The 21,063-nt window shown below is 39.2% G+C and overlaps 2 protein-coding genes across 4 annotated transcripts; one reads left to right on the top strand and one right to left on the bottom strand.

Annotated features, from left to right (window-relative positions):
- Positions 1-679: 679 nt before the first annotated feature.
- On the bottom strand, positions 680-15,341 carry LOC111344632 (uncharacterized). Of its 3 annotated transcripts, none has more exons than XM_022951873.2 (6): positions 15,039-15,341; positions 11,557-12,114; positions 7,748-8,059; positions 3,098-5,569; positions 2,376-2,432; positions 680-1,899 (listed from the first exon to the last, which is right to left on the bottom strand). In XM_022951873.2, the coding sequence occupies exons 1-6, from the start codon at positions 15,328-15,330 to the stop codon at positions 1,616-1,618; spliced, it is 3,975 nt and encodes a 1,324-aa protein (XP_022807608.2). In that variant the 5' UTR covers positions 15,331-15,341; the 3' UTR covers positions 680-1,615. The 3 variants fall into 3 exon arrangements, with proteins under 3 accessions (XP_022807608.2, XP_022807609.2, XP_022807610.2); XM_022951874.2 differs by having other exon boundaries at positions 7,748-8,053; XM_022951875.2 differs by having other exon boundaries at positions 1,760-1,899; positions 2,376-2,455.
- Positions 15,342-18,785: 3,444 nt separating this feature from the next.
- On the top strand, positions 18,786-20,772 carry LOC111344634 (growth arrest-specific protein 1). The gene has a single exon (XM_022951876.2). It carries the CDS (start codon positions 18,874-18,876, stop codon positions 19,651-19,653), a length of 780 nt encoding a protein of 259 aa, XP_022807611.1. The 5' UTR covers positions 18,786-18,873; the 3' UTR covers positions 19,654-20,772.
- The last annotated feature ends 291 nt before the right edge of the window (positions 20,773-21,063 follow it).

Raw genomic sequence — 21,063 nt, 5'->3', positions numbered from 1 at the left:
TGCAATGATATGATCAAGAAAGAATGCGATAACTGTCACAAGGACTTTGCCACAGCTTGACGCAGCCTTTTATGTTAGATACATCGTTGACGCAGAGTGGTCATTTCAAAACGGGGTTTTCAGTTCATATTATTCATTATTTAGGTTTGCGGCAGCTTAGCATAAATAAATAAAGGCTGATAGTTTCTAAAGAAACTGTTTGGGGCTGCGTCGGTGGGGGTAACGAAATAATTTGGATATATCAACAAAGTTGAAATGGTAAATTGGCCACCGTAACGATTACAAAAGCTGACGTTTCGAGCGTTAGCTCTTCGTCGGAGCGACGAACGAAGGGCTAACGCTCGAAACGTCAGCTTTTGTAATCGTTACGGTGGCCAATTTACCATTTCAACTTTGTTGATATATCTAAATTATTAGCATAAATAAGTTCTCAAAAAGTATATTAACGAAATGGCTAAAGTTTTGTTAATCAGCCCTTGTGATACCTAAGAGTGACTAGCATCTAATTTCTCCTTACAATGTCACCCCTGAATCAAACATAAAGGTCACGAGAATATAGAAAAATGATCACCAACTAAAGAAGAGCTTGATTGTTCAACAAATTCTCCTTGTTAGCACTCTGGCAAATGTATGGAAATCGGGATGGAGAATACGCATACTGATCAGTGGCACGAAGGGCTAAATCTCAACCTTTTATTTCCAGAGAGCACAATTACATTATGTAACATAAAAAAAGGAGAGAACTTCCACCTCCATGAGGTCGTGAATCGTTTTAAAAAGTAAACACTTTCCAAAGAGGACCTTCGCCCAGTAAAAATTTTACTTCTTAGTAAAGGCTACGAGGTAAAAGACACGAGACTCTACTGTAAGCGGACAAGCCGTTTAGTTCCGAGCAGTTATCTCATCTACACAGCCCGAAATTTCACAAAAAATTCATGATCACCGTAGATAGAAGAGCTGGTTTTTCTAGTTACAAAATGAACTAATTGCAATATCTCAACATGATCAGAGACAAAACCGAAAAATACCCCACCACACCAAAGCCTGAACATGTTTTAAAGCTGTTTTGTTCTATAGAAGTTGTTCAAAGTACTAATCGTCGTCGTAAAGCGCTTTCAAAATACAAGTTAGTGATTACTTAAAGACTATGGTATTTCAGGTTTTCATTCAGTTACAAGTGGTTTTAGCTAAATATGTTATGCTGGTGTGAATAGGGTTTTAGACGCATTCTCGCAGAAATATCATTTTTTTCCCAACACTACTTACATCTTTGTACACTTACTAGTATGAAAACTATACATTTTAGGCAATGAAAAGGTTTCCGGAGTGTGCACTGGAAACCCTTGCAACATCCATGAAAAGAAGGTGAAAAGGAAACTTTTTCTCAGGAACATCACTTCCAAAGTGGTAAATCCTTTCAAGCACTTGTTAAAGGAAATGGCGCTCTCAGCAGATCGTTGCATAGCTGTCCACACATATTCTGTTAAACGCGATGAGAAAGTTAACCGGATTACTTGAGTCCTTATTTACCACGAAGTCCAAAATTCAGTGCGATATCTACACCTTGAAGGTTGCGCCAACCGATCGGTTTCGTGACGCGAGAAATACAATCTGGTTACGTTTCCCAAAGGTAGTCCTCCAAGGCTTGATCAAAACTGACATTACTGGGTATCACGCCCTTTACTTTTTCTCGGTTAAAGTTCCTTCTGGGTTCGGTCCGCGGTTTGCGCATAGTTATTGATGTTCTAATGGGTGTAGATCTTTTTCTATTTTGAACTACACGTAAAAATCCTTTAGGCTTATCTCGAAAGTGTCTTCTTATTTCGCTAAATGATCTTCCCTCGCTCAAGGGCGTCTTAAGGTTGGACGGGGTACTTGAGTGTTTCGGGCCCGCAGTATCTGTGGAAAGCGGTACGAGTATGGTGATAAAATGTTTGCCTAAAAGTTTCACGAAATAAATATTGTAATCCATAAATTATCAACACCCACACACAGTCCGAGATGTTCGCACCAAACCAGATGCTAAACTGACCACAAATCAGGTGCAAACTGACTATGGAAAAAGCACAGAGCATGACAAACTAGCCACCGAATATAAAGAAAGCTGCACCGCTAAAATTGATCCAAGCACCGAGTATAAAGCGGTTAGCAGTGAGTACAATGGCTTTCACACCAGGTATAATGTGGAAAGTACCAAGTACCTTAGATAAAGAGCCGAGTATAAGGTGACTGGCACCGATTATAGCCACCAGAACACCGAATATCATGATACAAGCACCGAAGATGATAAGAAATGCACCACGGATAAGAAAACAAAATATCATAAGACAGTTATGGCGTTCCATAGATGAAGTTAATGACTGGCTGGTACTTACCATCTAATGCTAGGTCCAAAAGAGAAAACAGCGTCTTGGATTTTTTCTTTCCAGTACCTGTTTAATATGAACAAAGATATCTACTAGAACATCGCAAAGTTTCACAACTATTTACTCAGTTAAACCCCTTTCGTTTCCGAAAAATGTATCCAAACTGTGGGCAAAAGCGAGGGGGAAGAGCCCTTGGGCCCGTTTTACGAAAGTCCCGGTAACTTAACGGGCCCGAAGCCATGTTTCAAAATCAAAATTTAAAGGATAGAAGAGCAGGGTCTGGCACCCAAACCAGTCCATTTTGTTTCTTAACCTGATAGTTTTATTGTATCATTTTCAAAATTTTTGAAATCTCCATCTTGAATGAAAATAGAACAGCTTAACGGGCCCGTTAAATTACCGGGACCTTCAAGAAACGGGCTACAGGCTTAATACCGTTTTTCCATAGGCGGCTGCCGAAAGTGTGTGACGGGACCGTAGAACGAAACCTTGACACGAGAGCCTGGTCGCAGGCTACACAGACGACCGTACGAAGTCTGACAGGCTGTGTTAGACCGCTGGTAACTGACTTTTATTGAAACCCCTGGACCGTGAAACAATTCACAAGCTCTGCACCATAATCATAAAGAATTTCTCCGAATAGAACCAAAGGTACAAACCAAGTCGAGTATTGTCGAGCAAAAGTGAAAAGTAAATGTTCACTAGGAGTTTCATTGACTACACCAGCTTACCTTGATCAGCTGCAGCCTTAACGCTGGCTTTGTCTTTCTTTTTTTGGGACCCAGTTGATTCCGTCACCGAATGGCTTTCTTCTGTCGCACGTGGATGACTCGGTTTGAACACAGTACGTAAATTTTCACTGTAGCCACTGTCATCGAGCGATTCAGCTTTTCCAAGATTTAAAAGTGCCGGTATCCTTTCAGTTTCACTTTCTCCTTTCTTTTCCCTACTTTTCCTCTTTTCTTCGGTTTTCCTCTTTTTCTTTTTCTCTATGTGATCAACATGATTTCCTTCTCCGTCATTACCGTGAGAAAGTTTCCTTTTCTTATCCTTCCCTTTTTTGTCTTCCTCTTCTCGTTCATCTTCACAAAAACGAGCAATGGTTTCCTCCGCCACTCCCTTTGATGCTATTACACCATTATCACAACTTCCTTGATAACCATCTTTCACAAAGTCATCTCTATCTTCATCCATTCTTTCGTTTTCGGTCTCCTTCTTCTTCTTACGTTTAGATTTCTTTTCATTACGACGTTGTTCCACATCTTTTGACGTTGATTTCGTGAACGCTGCTGTTTCATCAATGGCATTTACCAACCCATTAACACTTACCAAGACATCTTCGGATTGCTCCTCTCCAGACTCCTGTGTGACATAAAGTTTCCCACTATTTTTTTCTGTTTTCTTTGAAACCAGGTTTTTATCACTTACAAACTGTTCAACAGAGCTTTCCACGGGGTTCTCTTCGTTAAACTTTAATCTTTTCTTCTTCCTTTTTCTTGGTTCGTTATTTGCAATGCAATCCCGTATGACTAAAGTACTTTCCACGTCTCCTTCAATAGTTTCACCTGCCACTGATGCATGATCATCAACATATTTTATAGCAGCATTTTTCACTAACTCGCATTTATTCCTTTCTTTCCGCTTCTTTTTGTGCTTAGTTTTCTTTTCATTTGGTTTCTTTGTGAGCAATTCAGGTTGCACAGTTTCCTCCACTAAGGTATTCTCAGAGTTGTTTACTTGATCGCCTACACGTTCTTGATGAACAATTGTTGCCAATTGATCATTATTCATTTCCAGTTTTCCCTCGTTCTTTTTGGTTTTCTTTCTTGCTGAAAGTTCTCCTTCCCCGTTTTCTTCAGCTGTGTTACCTGATATTAGTACCGAATCACCCAAATCTTGAGTAACATTTTTTTGTGGTGCATCTTCTTTCGTTTTTGTTCCGTTTTGTCGTTCACCTGTGTTTGCAGCTGAATCTATTGTGACCACTTCTTCTTCATTGCCACAATCCACACCACCTCCATCGACATTTTTCACCAATGCATCAACATTCCCCATGAATTTTTTCCCTCTTTCATTTTCCAGTCCAAGGTTAGTACACTCCTCAGCTGTTTCATTCCTGACAAACGTATCCACGTCTTCAACGGACATATCTTCAACACCTTTATCTCCACTTTTCTTTTGTTCAAAATTCGACGTCTTTTCAGTAGGGTTCTGTGTAACGACTTCAAGTTCTACATTTTCCTTTCTCACTTCGTTAGTAGAGGCTACTTTACTGTATTCTTCGTAAGATTTCATAGCTGTGTCATAGCTGAAATTCTCAGCTTCATTTCCACTATTCCCATGTTCAACATTAAACGTCTCTTCAACAGCATTCTGTGAGTCAAGTTCTACATTTTCCGCTCTCATTTCGTCACACTCTTCACTAGCATTTTGCGTCACGAATGCACGTTGCACATTTCCATCTACCACTCTATTCAGCGCGTCTTTGGAGCCTTCCATTTTCCCATTTGCACGCTCTCCATTAATCGTATCCATCAATTGAAAATCATCCCCTTTCAGTCCGGCCTGTTTTTCATTCTTGTCGCCCTCCTTTTCAGTGAAATCTTCTATAACTTGTTCCTGATCCCCAGTTTCGTCAACCATTATATTTGAAGCAACAACCCCATCATTACAATTCTCTGTACGAACAGTCTCCACAAAGTCATCTTCACATTCTTCCTCTCTTTTGTTTTCCGTTACTCTTTCTTTGTTCCGTTCAGATTGCTTTTCATCACTATCCTGTGTGACACTTTCAAGTTCCACATCGTTTCCCATTGATCTCTTGGACTGTTGAATCACTGTTTCATTACCTTCAAACATCAATTCTAATACATCTTTTATCGCCCCGTAACCAATAGACCTTTGAACACCGGGACCATGTTCATCATCCTCTTCTTCCTCTTTTTGTTTTGATTTCTCTTCGGAGGATTTCTCCGCGACAAATTCGTGATCAACACTGTTTCCTTCTTCCACTACATTATTTGAGTCCACAGTTCTAACTTCTTGGTTTCTCTTTCCCTCCAAAAAAGCGATAATGTCTTCTTCTTCCCCTTCTTGTTCCGCAGTAGTTTTAGTGACTGTGTTTCTTTCTTTTAAAAACACTATCGGGCCTTCCGGTAAAATTTTTATTGGCGCTAAACATCCTGGTATAATTTTGCAGTTTTCTATCAACCAAGAAATTAATAGATACACACATGTTAACGAAAACGATGGAAATAATAATAATTAAAAATTTTTTCAATTTCTATAGCGCATTTACCATGTAATGATCTAGTACGCTTTACAACACTGTGCGGGGGACTTTTCCAGACTGCCAGTGGCAGTTTACAATCAACAAAGGAGAAATTTTACAGATGCCCCCTCCCCCCAATTCCCAGTAAACTGGCCAGACCACCTCACAGTAATCTCGTGATGTGGGTTCTTTAACGTCCCCTGCCTAACAAATTAACTAATTGATAGATGCAAGAGACGGGAACTCCGGCTTTACGTCTTATCCGAGAAGACGAAGCAATGTGAGTGAAGCGTCTTGCTTAAGGACACAACGTCAAGACCCAGCCAGGACTTGAACCCGGGTCGTCTGATCCAGAATCCAGCGCACTGACCACTGGACTACTCACGCCTCAAATCAATTAATTTTACCACTGTTGTCGTGCTAGAGGGGTAGTTTTTCACTTTCTATCGGAACATCCAACGATCTGAGTCATTAGTGAAAGTAGGCGCTGCCGTAAGGTTTACAATGAGATAAAAAACTGTGCGAAGAAAATTTTGGAAGGCTGACCAAGCCGAGCGGTTACGTCCATAAAATAGTCTGAATTTCAGCCGTCTCTTGCCTTTACCCCAAGGGGGGCGCGGGAGAGAGACGTCTGAATTCCGAGCGTTATAATGTCGTCCGGTGACGTCACTCACTAATGTATGCATTTGCATAAATTAAATTTTTTAAACAAGATGGCGGCCACGAGTCATGGAAACATAACCGGACAGATGCCTATGTATGAGGTGTTTTGTGTTTTTGTGTGCCGTGAAACTTGACGATAAAGCATCCAGAATAAATGTAAGGGGTCGCTCTTTATTTCCAATTGAAACTGAATTAAGGAAGTTGCCACTAAAGCTTGCAATCGACGATAACACTCGTTCGTCTTTTCCCTGTCTGCGCAAGCTAAAGAAGAAAAAGTCCTTAGAGGAAAATTTCGCCGCTGCATCGAAAGAGATTGTGCGAAATTACGGAATAGATATGAAACCCGCGGACTTTGTGCCTTCATTTGATAGCACATCTACGAAATCGGCGCAAACATCGATCGTTGGACCTACCACTTGTACTTCTTCAGCTCCACGAACGGACGAACAGGAAAATTGTGAGTGACAGTAGTGAAGCCTTAATTCCTCTTTGTTGAAGACTTTTAACTTGATCTTTAATCAAAGATACCAAAGGTGAAATCACCAACACGATGCCACTTCGAATATTGCCATTCTGATAATGCCTTATCGACATCTCTTCCGCAACTAGAGGTGAGAGTTGATATATTAGACTTTTGCCAAAGCCCATGGGGAAGATTGACAAAAACATCCTTTCTAGAAAGAAGATAGAACAAAGCTTTCTTCTGTTCATTCTTCAACTCTGTTAAGCCAAAAGGCGGTAAAACACTCTGCAAACTTGTCTCGAATAATGCTTTAAAATCGTCCCGCGTGTCCGCCGCCACTGTTTACACTTCTTGGAATCATCCTTGGCGCGTTTAACCAATAATAAAAGGTTATCCAATTCAAACCAATCAAAAACTACCAAACATATCCAAATTAGTAAGTGACGTCACCGGACGACATTATAACGCTCGGAATTCGGAAGTCTCTCTCCCGCGCCCCCCTTGGGGTAAAGGCAAGAGACAGCTGAAATTCAGACTATCTATAAACGGTTTGCTCATATCACCAGCAAAATGTTTTACCTTGTCTGGATTTTTTACCAGCACGTATACTGTACCCTTCCATTTTTGTCAAAGCATTGGATTATGTGCAAAACTTCTTTTTAAAAATAGCTTAAAATTTGTGAGTTTAAGAATGACCTTGAAGGCAACAGTTAACTAAAGAGAACTCGTAACCATATTCCTCACTTTACTTACAATCCTTTGATCTGAGATCTAAGCCACAAGAAGAAAAAAACTGCTAAAAGGGCTCTTATTCACGGTTAAAGCGTAAATTTTTAACTTAAACAGCTTAAAGCAGCGGACGAAAAGTATCCATCATGTTTCTCTCATATTTTGGGCACATACCATCATCTTCTTTCTCATCCGTCGGAGCAAAGTCATTTTCACTCTGAGACGTCCTATTTACAAGACTTGAAATTAACTCACCAACGACTCTGGGCCTTCCATTGCCCAAAGAAACAGGCAGCTTGTAGATTTTAACCCGACACGTCTGCAACTCGACATCTTTCCCAGGAAAGCGCACCATTCTCTCAGTTGGGGGTCTTTCCTTGCAATCAACATCCACCATGCAGCAACCACTGCTCTCATTATCTTCATTTTCGAGAGAGCTACCCTCTTCCTCCTCCTCATCATCATCATCATCATCACCATCATCATCACCATCATCCGAATCCCCACCGTCATCTCTCTTTATGGCCACTGTGGCTGGTTCTTCGTCAACTCTATTCTCCTCTGAAACTTCAGGAAGACATTTCTGATTAGTAAATAAAACACTGCCCACCCACCATCACTTTCAATTCTGGAACAAGAAATGCAAAAATCATGTCAGAAAATTTACCCTTAAAGGTGGAGGAATTTTTAATTAAGTGTCGAAAGCAATCCGGGATTCCATCGGTTAAGCTTCACTTCTCTCTCTGATTGGTTCAGAAAACTCGCACCACTTTCTCGACCAATCAGATACAAAACCAAAACCAATCATGACTTGGTCGCCTGTGTTTTCCCGCGCATGAAGCAGTTTGGTTGTTTTTTCTTTAAGTTCTCATTGGCTCCAAAAAGTCTTTTCCTTTCTTGTGATGGGTTGCCGCAATTGCTTTGGTTTTTGTTTTACCGAAAAAGCTTTCTACAGTACTGGCCGCAGGAATGGCAGCACCTACACGCGCGTAAAATGCGTGCAAGATGACGGATTTACGCGCAATTTACGCGCGCGTAAAATTTTACACGAACTACCACAAACTATACAAAATCTCTTTCAAATTTACCCAAAATTCATTTCATTATGATTCTTAACCCTTTAACTCCCATGAGTGAAATTTCTCCTAACAATATCAAGCAGACAAGTGATGAGAATAACGGAAAAAAAAACAATCAGGGGATTATTAGTTGATCCAATACCAAATTCTCCAAAATAACATCAGAAGAATTATATGGCAGACAGTAAAGAGAATTACTTAAACGATCTTGGAAATGAAAAGGTTACTTACCATAAAGTAATATTGCAGAATCATTGATTAAGATCATAAGAATAAAGGAAACTATTGCCAACCTCAGTATGAAGCGTTATTAGGGTCAAAATTAGAAAACAGATTATGTTATGGTGTTTGATATTTCATTTGGCCAAACTACTGAATTATGTTCCAGCGTTGCATGGAATTATGTTCGGCTCTTTTAAATTGAATAATTGTGATACGATTTTTGTTATTACGTAGCTCTGAATTACATTCGGACGCTGCCAAATTATGTTTTGATTGTCTAAATTGTATTTTTCACTTTCGATTTTTATCCTCCCTGCCGCCGAATTTTGATTTTCGATATTTACATTCGGCCGAACTACAGAATTATGTTCCAGCGTTGCATGGAATTATGTTTGACTCTTTTAACATCAATAATTGTGATACGATTTCTGTTACTACGTAGCTCTCAATTATATTCGGACGCTGCCGAACAATTTTTTTGTCTAAATTATATTTTCCATTTTCGACTTTTATCTTCCCTGCCGCCGAATTTTTACATTCTGTTGTTCGATATGACCCGCTAAATTATGTTTTCGATCTTCTCTGAATTATGTTCGGCTGATGGACTGGGCATCGCAGTAAGAAAGCAACGAGAAACCCTGGGACGGGAAAAACTCCCGCCTTTTGTGATTTATATTTAACAATTATTCGCCGAAGGCGCGCTGAATATCGTCGAGTAATCCCCGAGACGAAGTCGAGGGGATTATTCGACAATATTCACCGAACCTGAGGCGAATAATTGTTTTAGGATAATTTTAGAGCTGAACAACAGAGAAATTTCTAAAATCATCACATTTTAGTAACATTTATTAACATTTTATTTTAACATTTTATATAAACCGCGTGGAGCGGTTTATATAGCGTCATAGATGGAAACCGCTCGACCAATCAGATTGCTGGAAACCCTTTGCTCAGCTCTGAAATTATACTAATCATAATTACCAAGTCCGACGTCTTGGTTTATATGGAAATGGCGGAGGAAGGTAGAAAGAGGGACCATGAAGAAGCTGAAGATGGAGAGAAGGCGAACAAAAGTCAGAAGGCAATAAGGCTTCTGAGAGAAGTCACGACTTTGTTGACCGAGTCGGTTAACGAGGGGGAAGCGAAGGAGTCCCGTGAAGAACTACAGCGAGTGAGTAAAATCCTCGAACGCCAATCTAGACGACTTTCGTAACATTTTCATCCCATACAAGATATCTCCTGCCGTCCTCACGTCCACTTTCCAACAGCCAAACCATCGGTCGTCCAAACAAAAGCAACGTGGAGTGTTCTTCCAACCCAAAGAAACTTGGACGCACAAGTTTTTTTGCTTGGCTCTAAAAGGTCAGACCAGAGCTCCTTTAAGGGCTGAAAAATTCGAACTCCATGCCGCTGGTTTAGGGAGGCGGTAAGTTTTCTTTCACTCTAAGGCAAAATTTTCATAGTTTCGGGAGAAATTGGAAGAGGAATTCCAAAACTAATGTCAGGGGGTGGCTTTGTTCTTATGAGGACCGGTCATCAAGGGAACAGCTGCCTTTCCACAATATCACCGCCAACAACTGGATATTCTCACTCGCTGTAGTTCTTCGCGGGACTCCTTCGCTTCCCCATCGTTAACCGACTCGGTCAACAAAGTCGTGACTTCTCTCAGAAGCCTTATTGCCTTCTGACTTTTGTTCGCCTTCTCTCCATCTTCAGCTTCTTCATGCTCCCTCTTTCTACCTTCCTCCGCCATTTCCATATAAACCAAGACGTCGGACTTGATAATTATGAATATAAATTACAAAAGGCGGGAGTTTTTCCCGTCCCAAGGTTTCTCGTTGCTTTCTTACTGCGATGCCCAGTCAATCAGCAGAACATAATTCAGAGAAGATCGAAAACATAATTTAGCGGGTCATATCGAACAACAGAATGTAAAAATTCGGCGGCAGGGAAGATAAAAGTCGAAAATGAAAAATATAATTTAGACAATCAAAACATAATTCGGCAGCGTCCGAATATAATTTAGAGCTACGTAATAACAAAAATCGTATCACAATTATTCAATTTAAAAGAGCCGAGCATAATTCCATGCAACGCTGGAACATAATTCTGTAGTTCAGCCAAATGAAATATCAAACACCATAACATAATCTGTTTTCTTATTCTGACCCTAATAACGCTTCATACCTTAGAAGCTTGGATTTCAAAAGTGAATTCTCTCATGTCAGTACCCAATGAAATTTGTATAGAGAACAGTATGGATAATACGAAAAGTAATTCTATAATGTAAAGAGTTAAATGAAATTTGTATAGAGAACAGTATGGATAATACGAAAAGTAATTCTATAATGTAAAGAGTTAAATGAAATTTGTATAGAGAACAGTATGGATAATACGAAAAGTAATTCTATAATGTAAAGAGTTAAATGAAATTTGTATAGAGAACAGTATGGATAATACGAAAAGTAATTCTATAATGTAAAGAGTTAAATGAAATTTGTATAGAGAACAGTATGGATAATACGAAAAGTAATTCTATAATGTAAAGAGTTAAATGAAATTTGTATAGAGAACAGTATGGATAATACGAAAAGTAATTCTATAATGTAAAGAGTTAAATGAAATTTGTATAGAGAACAGTATGGATAATACGAAAAGTAATTCTATAATGTAAAGAGTTAAATGAAATTTGTATAGAGAACAGTATGGATAATATGAAAAGTAATTCTATAATGTAAAGAGTTAAATGGCAGTCTTTCTCACCTGTACTGTTACTGCCTACAACAATGGCACCCTCATCGCTGTCACTGTCTTGCTCATCTAAAGTTGGTGACACATTATTTGTACAAAGCCACTCTGTCACTTTCAATGCAGATGTTTCTAAAGCTCCTTTCCTTCTTGGACGCGAGTGTTTAGGCACAGTGAATAAACTTTCGTAAGTTGATGCACATAAAACAGCCTCCCTTGAGCTACTCACACTCGCATGAGCCATTCTTTGCTCTTTCAATGAATGACGCTTAATCAAATTATTAACAGCTTGCAGATTGTGTCCTTGAGGTGTGGATTTCTTGGCTTGCTCAGTTGCCTTTCTTTTATTTACTAATGGGCTCTCAAATTGGTTCAAACGCTCAATCAATGACACATCATCACCACTGCTCCCATTTTCTAAGGCAAAGTTTGTTGCAAATGCATTGCTCTTATTTGTTTTAACCTCTAGTAACTTGCTGGCATCTCTTGCAACTTCAGTCTCCCTTCCTTCTGCCCTAGTTGATAATGTTTTACCTTTTCTTGATTTTGTGTTAGTTTCTTTTTCTTTCCCACCTGTGTCATGAAAAGTAAAAAATTAGAATCAACAGCAACATTGCAGTTCCTTGAGCAAGGTCTAAATGATATTTTTTGCCATAAGCGGCTGCGGATGGTACAATAAGCAGCTTTGCCTTAAGGTGAAACTCAAACAAAAGAGCTTGCTTGGAGGATAAACAGACAGTCTGAAGTCTTACAAGTGTGGTAGACAGCTGGTAATCTGCTTTTAATGAAACCCTTGATTGAGGCTTGAGCTTACTGTGTATTTTTCAAAAGTAAAATCTATGAATAAAGGGGATAAGTTTCTAAAGAAGCTGTGGTGCTGCATCGGTAGGGGTAACAAGGTAACTTGGTTTTATCAACTGAGTTGATAATGTAAATTAGCCACTGTAAAGAGTTTAAAAGCTGACAATTGGAGCGTTAGCCCTTCGTCAGAGTCAATGTAGAAGTTGTGGGTTGTGTGTGTGTGTTTATATGCATAAAGTGGAACTAAGCCATTGGCGGGAATATGGTGACCAGGAAGCAAGATTAAATAAGTAGAATGAAAAGTGTTTGTTGATACCTATGGGATTAAGAGTGCCAATTTGAAAGATAAACTTTTGTTCAAGAGTTTTGAGGCTTTCCCAGCTACCTAAATGTAAGGAAAGGCTGTAGACTGCCATATACTGCTTAGAATGATTAGGTAGCTTAAAGTGTCTAGCAACTGGTTCTGATGCATCCTTGTCATTCCTTTCTATGTCATCTTCCTGTTTTGCCAATGTATATCTTTTACAATAAATGCAAGTTATGCAACAGATGACACTGGCGGAGGTGCAAGGCAAGTGATCAGTAATCTTAATGGATCATTTGAGTCCTGATATTTTCTCAGCATTGTGAATGAAAGGACAAGTTTTGCACCGTATGCAAGCGCATTTTAAAGTTGGTCATTAGTTTGAAGTGAACTTCTGACCAAAAAGTCGCCTTGGTTTTTTGTTTCATCAGACTGTTGCTCCGCCATCATTTTGCAGTTATCAAACTTAAATTTCCCTCTGAACAATCAGCTTCAATCATTTCCTTTTTTGATTGACACTTCTGGTTACAGATCCTCTACCAGTGTATATCTAAAACTTGCTACATGTACTCATACACTGTAGTTGTCACGATCTTTACTCTCGTACATCGTATTTCGGTCTTTTGCATGAAGCAGTTGCCACCATGAAGCAGTTCTTTTTAACATTTGAATAATCTAAAACAAGTTATTTTTGCATGTTGTTCATACATTATATGAGATAGAGTAAACAAATATCAAGGCAGAATTAGATCGCTTGCTGGGCAACAAATTCCAGAAGCAAATCTGCAATCATTTAAGGACTTGATGGAACACCTCACAACTTGGTTGTTGTTGACTTCAAAAACTCCATTCAGTACTTGCTCATTTGAATTTTGAGTTACACTGTAGCTCTTGGCAATCAGAAATACTATTTGGGCTGGTGGAAATTTTCAGAAATATACTAGGGTACACATTGATTGTTTGTTTTGCAAGTTTGGTGGCTGCTAAAATAGCCACTTCTGCTCATATTCATTAGCTTAGATTTCTTACTGTTGACTGGCATTAAACGCTCTTCAACAAGGGACCCTTTAACCTGTTGGTTGGTCGCCAACAGCAATATTTGTGTTAGCAAATAAAATAATGTCTTTTTACATTATAAAACTTAGCTGTGCATTGAACTGCAATGAAAATTACTATTTCAAAAGCTACTCATGTCCAATATACCTTCTCCCAATCAAATTCCAGGCTACCGAGCTGTGAATGACCCAAAGATTTCCTGTTGTTTCATGTAAAATTCTTTTGAAAATATAACAGGAATGAAAAACATGTCAACTGGACATTAACTTGGTTTTATCAACTGGGTTGATAATGTAAGAACTGATAATTTGATCTGATGAAGGGCTGACACTCCTACCATCAGCTTTTAAACTCTTTACAGTGGCCAATTTACATTATTAACTCAGTTGATGAAACCAAATTACCTTGTTACCCCCACCAATGCAGCACCACAGTTTCTTTAGAGACTATCCTCCTTTATGGTTACACAATACCAGAGTTAGGTCAAAGGAAGCCACTGGTTTCACCCATAACATGTTTCACCCAGACCTATACTCTTCTTGAGAAAGTAAGTGCTGCAGATACAACCAAAATCATAGTCATACTTTTTTTTTAATTTCGTGCTTGAATTACCTCTCCAATCCCCACTTGATTCTCAGTGAAAGAAACAACTTGCTCGCTTCAACATTTTTATGGTGTCAGGAAAAGTCACATTATTAATGGCATCACAAAATGTTCGTTCTGGGCATACGCATGTTTGGGTTAACGTTTTTCAAGACTGTAGGCCTACTTCAGGGTGGAACCATTTTCTATGTTTCACGTGCAAGTGTTTTCAAATTTTAATGACAAATGAAAGGGTGAGATAATTTCCTTTTACTTAGAACTTTCATACCGCACGTCTTGTCGGAGTCAGAAAAATTAACACTATTCCCCCCCGTGCATACTCATGCTCTAGTGCTAACTAGTTTTAATTACTTCTTCTACTTCTGGGCGAAACCATTCTCATTCTGGGCGAAACGATGTGGGCGAAACTCGCTGTGAGCGAGACTCGCTATATTCAGATCAAACATAAGTCTAAGTCCGTAATATATGACGTAAACACTATTAAAGCTAAACCTGAATATGAGAGTGATCTTCGCTGTATAAAACACTACTTAAGCAGTAGTGAAAACACTACTGAAAGTAAAACTTAACTTGGAAACGATCGTACCATGCAAAAGACGAATCCAAACAATACAAAATAACCCATATGAAAAATGGAAAAAAAAACCCAGCTGATTTACAAGTACATCACAGCAACAGAGATCCATTAAATGTACCAGTGGAAATAAATCCATAGAAAGGAATCTTTACTTACCCAAAAGGTCATCTGTCCACTCTTCTCCACCACAAACAATCATGAGTTTAGTTTGATCTTCAAGGAAGCTGAAATATTCTTCGTTGTCGATCTCCGTTCCATCACTGTTAAGACAAACCCGGCAGTTTGCTGCTACCGACCCAAATTTTAAACTTGCGATTTCTTTAACTTCTCTCAGGCTTTCTGCGACGATTCCTAGAGCTTTTGTTCGCGCTGAGTTGCAAATCTTAAACGGCTTGCGCCGCCTTACTTCCATAGCACAAACCGTTGCCGTGGTCAATTCTTCCACCATGTTTTACTGCTGAGGAACCAAGCCTTAATGCTCTCTTCAGTATCGAATTTCAAACTTGTACCCAAGATCTTCTCGGTGCTCAGTTGCATGGCCGGCTTTTTGGAGTGAAGGAGTAATGCTAACAATCTGATAAACATTAGACAGAAAAACATGACATAAAAAACTATAGTCTCTCGAGTAACAAAATTTATTGTATCTCTCAATTAGAACATGCGCTACTGATTGGTCAATTTAACGGGCCGTATCTTACTGCAAGCTCCACCAGATTCAAAAGTTTGTTCGAAACCTTTCCCTCTATGAACGGCAGAGCTATAATAAATACCTGGCCCCAGTTGTTCGAAGGCCCCGGTGGATAGCACAGTACGTTTTGCCATCACTTATCCGGTGGATAGTGATTTATCCGTTGGGTAGCCCAGGGGCACGTTTCTCGGAGGTCCCGGTAACTTAACGGAGGCCGTAAAGCTGTTATGTTTTCTTTTAAGATGGGGATTTCAAAAGTTTTGAAAATGATGCAATAAAACTATCAGCTAAAGAAACAAAAAGGACTTGTTTTGGGTGCCAGAGCCTGCTTCCCTATCCTTTAAATTTTGATTATAAAACATGCGTGGCTTCTGGCCTGATAAGTTACCGGGACTTTCCGGAAACGGGCCCCTTGTCCCCTTTTCTCGATCCGTACTGTAAGTTGCGGAACCTAGTTTCCGCTCGGATAAGTACGGACCTCTAACTCGGTTTGCAAGAGGTATGGAATACGGTGCAATAAAATATGAAATACCGTAAATCTAGTTTTTTTTTTCGGGCAACGCGAAGGGGCAGCTTTTGGGCTTCACCATTTGAGTGAGTTTTCGAAATCCGCTTATTCACCAAATCCGTCGATCTGCGAGCCCATTCACCCTCTCATTGATAAAAGCCCTTTATTCCGGATTGGGACGATGCCTTTTTCACCTTTTTGCATCTTGGGTTTTGACCTAATTTTAAAAGTGTTAAGGGCGTTTGCTAACGGCTCCTAGAACTTCATTGGTACTGCTTCAACATTTCTCGTACGCCAAATGAAGTCAAAACAAGTCTTCACGATCTTCTCACAATTCATTTTTGTTCTCGCTTTTGTCTGTCTTACAGGTAGATTCTTCTGTAGACAGGTTTTATGGAATTGCGCAATCCTGCGCTATTTCAAATCAAGAAGCGAAAATACGAGACATATAAGTCCAAGCTAAGTTTCCGATTACACTTACTTCGTAATCTACACTCTGACTGAGCTTAGCTTCTCAGTCAAAGAAACCTGCCGCAATCATGTCCCTGAGAAACTGTTGCCGAAGACGGCCATGTTGAAATGAGGAATATCTGAGAATGTTATGAAATTTATGTAAGCAGCTTTTAACGAATAAAAAAAATTGAAAATAATTAACTGCACGCAACAGATTTAGTACTGATTAAATCCACGCTATCACCAAAGTGTGCAAGTTTTGAGGGACAAACACTTTTTCGTGATAGATCATCAGGAAGATGCAGTAAATTTGGAGTTCAGTCGACAAAGGAGCCTGGATTGAAAAAATTTCAAAAAAACATTAAAATATGTTCTCGAGGATTCGAACCTGGAACCTTTTGACATTCTTGTATCAAAGTGTTTACTAAGATCAAATGAAACATGTTTCCTGCATACTGTTAAGGTAAACAAATTTTGAGGGAAATCCTTTGATGTCTATCGTAAGTACAAAGAAATGTCTGAGCCCCATACGGACAAAGGAGCACTAAATGAATAAGAGAGAAAAAAAAAAGCCAAAACTTGTCAACTCGGCGATAGTCCTTGCAAGTTCTCTGTCAGTGATCAGACAAGAATATAATCCATGTGATGTTTTAAATTCACTCAATCATTTTTAACAAAAACCCTCGAAGAATGTTTGATTGAGAAGGATCAGATTGATAACTGACAAACTTATTGAAAAGCAAAGTCCATAGCACAAACAGAATGGGCCGAGATGGCTGCTTGATAGTCAAGTTTAGCCCCCCAATAGCATAGTTTGTATGGAGAGACTGGCACAAAATCGGAAACCATTCGCCAATTCTTGATTTTACAGTTCCAATTTTTATTACGCATGTCCAGAAAGCAGAACAGTTTATTATTGTTTTGCCGCCTGTTTATGAATAAATCAACTTCTCTGCAAAATTATTCTGATTTATTATTAGTTCAAATCCTTAAAGATTTTCTCGCATTCATATGTGTGTCGGGTTTCTGAGGCTCAAATCAACTACTATTCTTATTTTGTTTCCATTTTTTTAGTCGACCTACCGAGAATTTGCGGTACATCTTTCATTTAAAATGATACAGACCCATGTCGGTTTTCCGCTATAAAGGAGTAAATGCTTTTAAATGCATACATCATCAATAGCGAACCTGCTGGGCAATCGTTCAAATGGGTTTTGCAGCCCTTCAGGGAAAGATAGAGATTCATTGTAAACCCATCAAATCTTGGTTATATCTTATCACCAAGTTGAAATAAACAACTGCACACAAACAACATTGATATCGGCTTGCCTGATTTAAACTGTGTTGCGTTTCAGATAAGTCCTTTATTATTATTTAAAAGATGTTGTATAGTATTCTCACTTGAAAGAAGTAGCTAACTGTCTTTTTTCTGCGTGCCAGGTTAACAACTTCATTTCACGTCGGGGATCCGTATGGGTTCTCGGAAGGCGTTACGCTTCTCCAGGGAAAACATCCTCGAAAATCGGTAATGTTTTCATCACGTTATGTCAGAGTTAAGGTTAATATCTGGCGTGATGTTAATTTTTTTTTTTTTTTTTTTTTTTTTAAGGACTGTTTAAACCATTTAGCAGAAAAATTAGGGTCGGCAATTCCATCTACGAGCTATATCAATGACGGTCCTTCCTAAAATGTTACTTGTCCAACGCTACTTCGTATGACAAAAGGGTAAAAATGTATTTTACGGCCACCCACAAGGAAAAGATGGTCTTCTCTTGCAAATGTGCGTTTTTAGAGTGTCTTTCATTCTAATGAGAATTTTCGGGTTTTTGGTGTTAATCTTAATAGACAAACCAGCGCAAATTATCGAACACCAATTTTAACTGACTTCTAGCTATTTTTGGTCGCATCCACCTATGTATCCTTACAAAAATAAAGGTTGGCTTTTTTATACATCTCAGAAGTCGGCTCTTAATGAGGTTAGCCTTACAGAAGCCGATACGCGGCGAGTGTTGAAGTGTATTAGGCACAAATTGCAATTCTGGTCAATGCCACGAAAACAAGGTAATTCAAGCAGGAAATGGCGGATTGAGAAACCTGCAAAGTTATCCTAACAATGGCCACTTCCCGCGGACATGCAACTCATCAGAGACAGCTCGCCATTGGACACTTCAATGTAATCTATTATCGAATTTCCTCTTTACGTCAAATAATGAATCAATCAATACTGCATGGTATAAATAGTGGCATCATCTTTCCATGTAACTTACATACCGTAGTTCAATCGAACGAAGGATTGAGCTTGATGCCCGACTTTAAGGCAGTTGTTCTCGCTATATGTCATTATGTGGTGGCTTCTATGGCTTGCTAATTTGATTGTAGTTTCGTGCAGCGATAAATCTTGCAAGGAAGCTTCCTATCAGTGCGAACGTGACTTGGAAGGATGCGGGTCGGCACTCAACAAAATTTTTCACAGAGCAGAGTGTCTTCATGCGTTAGGTCTCAAGGACCATGAAACGGTCGGGATCCAAATACGTAGACCGATGGCTAAGACCTGTCCACTGACCTGTGTGAGTGCGATCAACAACCTAACTGCTACGAATGGAGGTAAAGCGATGGAAACATGTGACTGTGAGAGAGACTCGACGTGTCTAACAGTGAAGGCACGCTTGAAGCGATGCGTACTCAGTCGAACTACAAATTACACTATGTTTAGTTGCACTCAGGCTAGAAAACGATGTAATAACGACAAGGATTGTAAACGAATACAAGAGAACTTCCTGAGGCGATGTACAAAGCTTATTTCAGGTGTGGGATGCACAAAGGATTGTTTAGACAGCCAAGACGAATTGCTGAATTCAGATCTGGGCAAAGCTCTGAACGAGTGCGAGTGTGATGGGTTCGAGGAGCCGTATTGCCGTGGTATTCGGGCAAACTACGAGGAACTGTGCGTAGGACCTAGAGGGCCTCGCAATTCGGATGCTAGTCCTACCCCTGCTCCAACAGAGTATATGGTACAGAAATTTATACATTCTGGACAAAGTCACTTAGCCAATACACAATTTGAGCTTCCTGTATGGAGTCTGTATGCAGCAATCACGGCATACATGTTCTTCAATCTATAACCGTATTGTTTACTTTCACGGCGACAATTTGCTTCTTATAAAACAGACTTTGGACAGAAGCTGTTCAATAGGAAACTGGAAATTTGTCCGTCAGCTTTCATTGCTTCATTCGTGTTGTTTTTATAAATGTTGTAACTGCTCCAATTGTTATCCAGTTGTGCCATGCGTTTTCAATCGCCGTTCACAGCACTGTCAACAGCGCGTTCATGCTGACAAAAAAATCCTTTCGGAAGAATTGTACAAAGCTATTCATTTTGTTCAAATATCTTTTGGATTATTGCTAGGGTTGTTGATAATTTTAAAGTTCAATCAAGCTTATCAAGTGTGTATATAGCATTTTGGAATTTAGATTATATTTTGGTTAAGTTTACCATGAAGTCTCCCGGCGTAACGCTGGGCGACATACGCGGCGTTATGAGAAGAAAACAGAAGAGATTTGATTAGCGTAGCGATTTGAGTTCATCTTACTTAAGGACGTTTGGACGAGATAGCATCAATTGTTACCAGTCAATTGTGATCAATGCGTTCTTTGCGTAATCCTTACACGACAACTATTTGACAAACTCGGTTTGTTGTGTCTTTTCGACATGAATTGTACGCTTTAAGCAAACCATTAAGGAATGCTTGAAATAACGCCTTTATTGTTATAATCTCGAGGTCGTCTAGGCTATTCTCCGCCATGAGTAAGGTCATTCTAGATAGGCATTTATATCGGCTAATCGAGCACTAGAGAGTTTCATATCGTGGATTAGCATGCGATAATACCCGTAGATATTTCCCTGTATTTACTCACCGTTTTTCACGGTTATGTGAAAGAAAAATCCTTTAGAAATGACGAAGCCGTTTCTCCCATTGCAATCAAACTGAAGTGTCCCGAGAGCAAAAGAAATTCTGCAAACGATTTTAATTTGAATTAATTCAAATTACATTGTATTTCGAGATATTTAATGTACTGAAATAAAAAGGAATAATCTATGTGAGCTCACATGCCCTTAAAAATAAACGTTATATCCTACGGAAATCAAATGCGAAATTTTGCTCTGTTCGAGGAAATAAGCATGCTACTAAAAAAATATATTAGTAATTATAGCAATAAAAATCATATTTCGATGCTGGGAATTATTTGCGAAACACAATTTCTCGATTCCCCATTTTTTTTTACAACCTTTCCTCAAAAGTTTCCAACAAAGCTCTGATCTCGTTGTAACCAATGATTGAACGATAGCGGACCTGTTACTTCACCTCGGATAGTTCTTGTTATGTTAGAAAGGTTTATTACTCGTTTAAGATAATCGTAAACACAGACAGCGCCAACCTTAGATTAGTGATTGGGTGAGCTGACTGTGCGAGGAACGCGTTCTGACATAAGAGATGCGCAGTTAAAACTCTACTGATATATTTCAATCGCAC

Source organism: Stylophora pistillata, chromosome 4 (genome assembly GCF_964205215.1).
Source record: "Stylophora pistillata chromosome 4, jaStyPist1.2, whole genome shotgun sequence".
NCBI lineage: Eukaryota > Metazoa > Cnidaria > Anthozoa > Scleractinia > Pocilloporidae > Stylophora > Stylophora pistillata.
Note: the sequence above shows the minus strand (reverse complement) of the source record. Positions and strands in the feature narration are given on the sequence as shown.